Source organism: Ischnura elegans, chromosome 6, assembly GCF_921293095.1.
Source record: "Ischnura elegans chromosome 6, ioIscEleg1.1, whole genome shotgun sequence".
Lineage (NCBI taxonomy): Eukaryota > Metazoa > Arthropoda > Insecta > Odonata > Coenagrionidae > Ischnura > Ischnura elegans.
In genome coordinates this window covers 35635173-35642576 of record NC_060251.1, presented here as the reverse complement: position 1 = coordinate 35642576, position 7404 = coordinate 35635173, and the positions used below count along the sequence as shown (strand labels likewise).

Below are 7404 nucleotides of genomic sequence, written 5' to 3'. Positions count from 1 at the left end.
TGTCTTTGACACCACGCCACATACGTGTACGAAGCTCACCCCTTATGAAGTGATGTTCGGTAGGAAACCGAATATACCTGGATGCTTTCACGTGGAGCCAAAGGACAGGTGTTACACATGCGACGACTACCTTGCCGACCTCAAACTTAGGATGCAATAAGAAGGTCTCTTCTAACTGCTATAAGAAGGCCTCTTCTGTCAAAATTTAAGTCAAAAGAGTATCACGATAGGACAAGTAAAGCAGAAGAATTTCAAGAAGGGGACAAGGTACTCCTCTATGACGAGTCTTTTAGAAGAGGGAGGTCGAGGATGCTATCAGCTCAATGGGTTGGACCTTATGTAGTAATTGGCGTAAATGGAGTCATTGTGACTATTAAAATGAAAAGAAAACTCGCGAAGGTTCACGCAAATAGGCTGAAATTATTCTATTAATCCATTGCAGGAATGAAAATGGAGGTAGTGCGAGGACTCCTGCTGCTGTTTACCGGCATTGCGAGCGACAAGGAGATTGATTTTTCAATTGAGAAAAATAGAGGACTCAGCTGGACTGTACTAAGAACACAACGGGGAGGCACAATTATAAAGCTCCAAATGGAAAGTCGCTACTTATGCTAATTTGTCAGATATGGACGTTAAGTACGACAGTTTACTTAAGAACGCTAATTATACGATAAGTTTTTGTCAAGATTATATAAATAATACATGGACTAATGTTACAGATTGCACCCAGATGTTGCTTTATGTACCAATGAAGATTAAGGACAATAGTAGTAAAAACAATTGCTTTATCAATTAGCACGTAATCAAGAAAGCCCTCTGAGAATGCAGAGAGGTGCTCTTAATTTTATAGGGGCATTAAGCAAAGTTTTGTTCGGAACGAAGGACGAGGCGGATGCAAAATATTGCACTGAGAAGATCAATAGATTCGAAACGGAAAAGACTGGTATATTAACCCTTTCATTCCAAATGTACAGTATACTGTACATCATATTTATTGTATTAATATGTGCGTATTTAGACTCTTGTATCTCTTTTGAGCATTTAAATAATATCTTTAGTGTTTTGTTTACCGTGCAACGTTGTTTCCATGCCGCCAATTGCCTATTTATGGAATCAACAATAATAAACAAACAAGATGGCGGAGAGGAAGAAGCTGCGATCAAGTAAGCCCATTTTAAATTTTTAATGTTTTTATATGAAACCCATTTATTCTTTGATTCTCTAATTGAAAATGTTAATTAAGCATATAAGTAATATTTGAAAGTAATAGAATGTTTTTATACTGCATCAATTTTGCATATTCGTGCCTGAAATATGCATGTACAGTATACTGTACATTAGGTCTCAAGTGTTGTTGATGTTATGATCGTTTTGGGGAAGATGTAAAATGAGAAATGTTTTAGTAGTGAAAATTCGGTTGTCTTTTCGGATTGTTTTCGTATAATTATTGAAATTTTCAATGACTATCAGAATTAATACTTATATCTCAAAATTAATAACTATATAAAGATTATCGGAATAGGTTTGTTGATCATAAAATGGTTACATGGGCACGGTCTTGGGAAATACCTTGTATAAATTGGCCCCAAATATAGAAGCAATAGTAATTATTGATAATTGGTTGATGTACTAATAAATGAAACTAATTGCGTTTCTTTCGCTTGACACAAGTTAGTAAATGGGAATAACAACAGAAAGGCCGAAAACTATTTTAAATGCTGATTCATTATTTTATCCTCCACTGGTTGAATTTTTTTTAACAACAGCATTATTCAAACCACAATGTAATTAGAAATGCAATATTTTCTGTTTTTCATTTGGTTTACAAAGTATTTTTTGTTTCAAAATCAATGGTTGTTCGAGTTAGTTTGTGGGTTTGTTGACAAATACAGAAACAATACATTAGGGTATGAAAAAGATAATCAAATAATTATTTTTAATCACTACTTTTCTCAAACTACATACATACATGACACATGTACTGAACTAATTTAAAAAAATGCTATTTACAGTGAAAATTGATCCAAATGATTCAGAAGAGATTCTCAGGTTGATTGAGGAAGGAGATGAATCTGATTGTGATGAACTAAGTGATGCAGAAGAATGCGTGCCTCAAGTATGCTTGACTAATAAATATAATCGTGTTGGTAGGTAAACACTATTCTTGTAAATATCAGCATCTGTATGTGATTAGTGAATATGCATATAGATTAGATATTTTTATCCTGAGATAGATTGAATGTGTCAATGTGACTGAAATTTTGTTTCAGGAGCAGATGTATCTCTGCCAAACAGTAATGAGGTCGAGGAGGTATGCCAAGATGAATCAGCTGTCTTCAATGACGGTGAAGCTCTGGATGGAAATATTTTCAATGATATTGCATTGACCCAGCGCGCTGATATAAAATGGAGACACAGATCATTAGTTCCATTTGAGGCTTCCTTCGAGACAAACCATAATCAGGAAAACTGTGAGAAATTAGCTCCTTTGGAATATTGCTTACGTTACCTACCAAATGCATTGATTCAGGACATGTCCGAGAAAACAAATATGTATGCCCTTCAGCATAACATATCATTTAAGCCTACCACTCCTGATGAAATTAAAACTCTGTTAGGTCTGCACATAATGATGGGTGCTCTAAAATATCCTCGGGTTAGAATGTACTGGGATAGTGCAATAGGTGTTGATATTTTCAAACATAATATGGCAAGAGATAGGTTCTTTCAACTAAGGAACAACCTTCACTTAGTAGATATACTCAAAAAACCAAAAAATACAGACAGGTTTTGGAAGGTGAGGCCAATGTATGAAGTCATCAGGCAAAGATGCTTAGAGCTGGACCTAGAAAAGAAGCTTTGTATTGATGAGCAAATAATTCCTTTTCGTGGACACCTGAATGTGAAACAATATGTGAAAGGAAAACCTTGTCCATGGGGCATAAAAATATTTTTTTTATGCGGTAAGTCAGGGCTGGCCTATGATTTTTTGATATATCAAGGGAGTGCTACAGAGATAAATCCTTCAGTACAAAAGATGTATGGTTTAGGCCCAAGTGTGATTTTGCATTTATGCAAGAGGGTTTCCTTGACTGGGCATGAGTTGTATTATGACAACTATTTTTCTTCATATAACCTCTTACAGGTTCTAAAGGCAAAAAAAATATTTGCTGCAGGGACGATTAGAATAAACAGATTTTCAAATCCACCTGTTATTTCTGACAAGGAAGGAAAAAAAAAGAGAAAGGGGATACAGTCAAGAAGTAAGTAGTCTTGATGGTGATGTTGTTGTGGTGAAGTGGCTTGATAACCGGGGTGTTGTGTTAGCATCTAATTATATAGGAATTGGTGAAGAGGACAAGGTAAAGAGATGGGATAAAAAGAGCTCAAAGTATATTGAAGTTTCTCGACCAGAAATAGTGAAAAGGTACAACCATGGTATGGGAGGCGTCGACCTTTTGGATCAGCTTGTCAGCCTTTACAGAATTTTCATTCGGTCGAAAAAGTGGACGTTGAGGATGATTTTTCATGCTCTTGATTTAGCTATAGTCAATAGCTGGCTAGAATATAGAGAAGATGGGAAAAATTCTGGCACACCACAATCAAATATACTGGACCTACTAGACTTTAGGCTAAGAGTAGCTGAAGGGTTTGTTAGGGCAGGCAAACCGATACAGGAAAATAAGCGTGGTAGGCCATCAAGTGACTCATCCCCAGTATTTGCTAAAAGGCAGAATTGTGAAAAGAGACCTTTTAGAGAAGTCCAGCTGGATTCAGTGGACCATTTGCCTGAGCATGATGGGAAGAAGCAACCTACAAGATGCAAGCACGTTAATTGTACCCAAAGGTCCCACATATTTTGTAAAAAATGTGAAGTTCACCTTTGTATAAACAGAGGGCGAAATTGTTTTGTGAATTTCCACAAGTAACTGAGTTTAAAAAACTAAAAACTGAATAATAAAGTTAATATATAGAATATAATGTGAATGAATATAATTTTTCAAATAAATATTACTTCTGTTGAATGGTGCAAGGCTATTTTTATTTTTGATATTTTGTTTCCGTTTTCTTGTATCCTGAAAGTATGCAGCACTTGATTCCAAATGTACAGTATACTGTACATTCACTAACTTTATTATTTACTGGCGAAATTGCATGAAACTTGCTGAAAATCTTTGAGAGGGCTCATATATCTAAAATATGAAAAGAAAAAATTTTTTTGTCCACCCAAATTAATTCAGGTCTGAAGGGGTTAAAGCTCACCAGGGTACAAATGCCCGTAGTAAAAGCCACCTTGAGGACAATAAACTCAACCATTAGGGAGGTACAAGAGAACGAAGACGCGCTTTTAAGAAACTTAAAACTGGTAGAGGATCACTAAAACCAGAAGGATGGAAAGTTAAAGGCTAAAATTGGTCCATTGTCAGTCACGATAATTATTGAAAAACGCATGATGCAACTGAACCGCATCATTCATGAAATCGAACAGGATTACGAGATGATAGTGAGCACTATAGTGAATGCTCAAAAGGGCATATTGCAACCACACGTAATTACTCCGGTAGAAATAATTGAGATGATGAAAAGGAGCAGAGATGAGATACCTAATGACTTATCCCTTCCATTCCCTATGAGTGTGGCATATAGTAGTGCCTTATTAAATGTTATTGAATTTGATGTGTTATTATCCACAATGTTCTCGTGTATGTGATTAAGGTACCATTAACAGATCACATAAAGTTTAATGTTTATTAAGTGTTTCCATTTCTTATAAGAACTGAATTGAATGCTTTTAAGTTTTCATTTATTCAACCAGAGAAACCATACATTTTTATGGATATTGCAAAAAGGTATTATTCTAAGCTTACTGAGAGTGACTTATCTAAGTGTAAGAAAATTAATATGTATTGGAGAATAAGTGAGCAAATGCATCCTATTCTGTCTACGCACTTGCATGAAGAATGCGAAGCTAAAATGCTTCAGTCAATTAGAAAAATTCCAACTGATTGTTCTGTAAGAGTAGCCATACTCAACCAAACGCTTTGGACTCAACTAGACAGTAATGAATGGTTATATGTGTCCGCGAGACCAGAATCTATTACCATTTTGCGTGAGAAACAGGACCCAGTGGGCGTACTTATAAATTGAACTGGAAAGCTCAAGTTAATTAAGAAGAGTAAAGGCTACGGACCAAAAGTTTTAACCCAATCACAGTTTGCGTTTAACTCTCAACAAGGATGTGATTCCGCCGTTGATTTTGTCATATGACTGTTTTATCGATAGGAATGTTGCAGAAACGGTGAATTCCATGAACAGTGATACTCACCTGAATCATGTTGTGAGTAATATAGACGACTTAAAATACGCAAGTCATAGGTGCAAGAGGTAGATAACTTATTGTCTGAAAAAGAATGGAAGCAAAAACAGTCTGAGAGAGTATATAATCTCCCATTCATGTCAATTATTGGATTAATTGCAATTGCATTAATTTTATGTTGCTATTGCTGCAAATGTTGCAAGGTTTATTTATATATAAGGTCTTGTAAAACGGTGACTCATGCACATATATTGCATTCCGACCTAAAATTATTAACAAGGTATACACTTCTAACGAGGTCATTGCAGATAATAAAAGACTAAGGTGAAGAGGAGGTCTTTTTAAATGAAATAATGCCTTCTCCAGGACCAGGCTGTCGCCCAGGATCGAGAAGCGCGGTGGCGTTCCATAGCAACAACAAACAGTAACGTGACTCATAACTTGAAGGAAGGCATCAGAAACAGTTGGTAATAGTTTTCAAGATTTTGCGGTGTGCATACTTCGTGACGGCTGACTCCAGCTTCGTGAAGGCGCATTCTAGGAATATTCACAAAGAAGACTCATTCATGATCGCTGTATTCTTCAACGGCAATGAATATTTCGTCGGCGCTGAGTTAAGAAGTCGCTAAATTGAAAGGTAAGATACTGGCATTAAGTCAAATATCTCGTTCGCTAATAATCTGGAGCTCGGTTTGTATCTTATTTAGCTAATGTAGCTCGTAATTTACTCATTGCCTATAATGAGCTGGGTACACCGTTGGAACAAGTGAAGTTAACGTTTTGGAAAAATACTGGGGAACATGTGTGACGCTGATTTACTTTGCATTCCTTAGGTCTGGAAGAGAGAATTACGGCGATTCAGCCGTGGGATACGTTCAACTAAAAAGATATTTGAAAGTATGCACTGTTAGGGCTAAGGTAACACCAGAGCATAGAGTGGAAGCCAAATCGTATAATGTGGAAGTCACCATAGATGAGGAGGAAGAAAAAGTGATTAATGTCAGGACTGTGCTGCATCTTCCGGTAATTACACATTCTTTAAACCAGTAAATTATTAAATATAATTATATTCTATTACTGATGTTTAAATTCACAAGTGTACTTATGAAAAATATAACCTGTACTTGGAATAAGTTCTGATAGATAGAAAGGGTTTTCAGGCGCATATTCAAATTTCTATCGTACGTAAGGTCCAAAGTTCTTGAAGAAATTAATGAGATCTTCAACCTATACCTCACTTTTTGATTAACTATGAGCTAAATGATAACTGTTCAGGTGGTATCATTCTGTGGCTTAAAAGCATCTTAACAGTCACTTCAGATTCATCAGAATTTTCAAAGAACAAAATAATAACTACAATCAAGGAGAGAGAAAAATTGCTTGGAAAAAAATAACCTCAGATTTATGCAAAAGAATGAACATACTTCATGATTACTTCATACATAACGTTTTCTTTCAGGAGGACGCAAGCATACTGTGTGTCTAATAATGTGGGTCCATCGAAGAAGTGAGGATCCAGCCCCCACTTCCACAGAATGCTATTGGAAGAGGTTGAAGCTGGCAGATATTGGAAAGAGCATGAAGTACATTCTGGCTAAAATCCTTTCTCCAGGAACTTGTACAGCAGCCCCCGAAGTGTCCACAGATTTTCTCCAGAAAGTCATAGAAACCGGGAAGGACAAGGAAGTACAAGGGCAAATATTTAAGCACTGTCAACAAGTTGGTGATGTCAATCGTCACTAAATATATTAGGACACAACTTTATTGAAAACGGTGGCGGTACATTTGAAAATTTCCGCATGTTTTGCTCACACAATATGAGAGAAACTGTGTTGAAGGAAGCACCAAGGGCCACAGTTAGACAGGCAGAGATTTCCTTGGGGCCTAAGCTGAGATATGGACGAATCACAGCTTCAAATATGCATGAAGCTTCAGTGTGCTCAACAGTAGAGGGTTCTCTGGTGGAACAGATATTGGGTGCTCGTACCCCTGAGACTTTGCCTATGAAAAGGGGTTGCTACCTGGAGCCTCAAGTCCTTGAGGTGCTTGAGGAAGAATTGGGACGCTCATTTGAAAAAACAGGTATA

At 36.6% G+C, this 7404-nt stretch overlaps 1 protein-coding gene across 1 annotated transcript; it reads left to right on the top strand.

The window, feature by feature from the left end:
- The first annotated feature begins 957 nt into the window (after window positions 1-957).
- Window positions 958-7060, top strand: LOC124161354 (piggyBac transposable element-derived protein 2-like). The gene is made up of 4 exons (XM_046537669.1): window positions 958-1163; window positions 2013-2147; window positions 2271-3056; window positions 6777-7060. Exons 1-4 carry the CDS (start codon window positions 1136-1138, stop codon window positions 7058-7060), a joined length of 1233 nt encoding a protein of 410 aa, XP_046393625.1. The 5' UTR covers window positions 958-1135.
- Window positions 7061-7404: the final 344 nt, after the last annotated feature.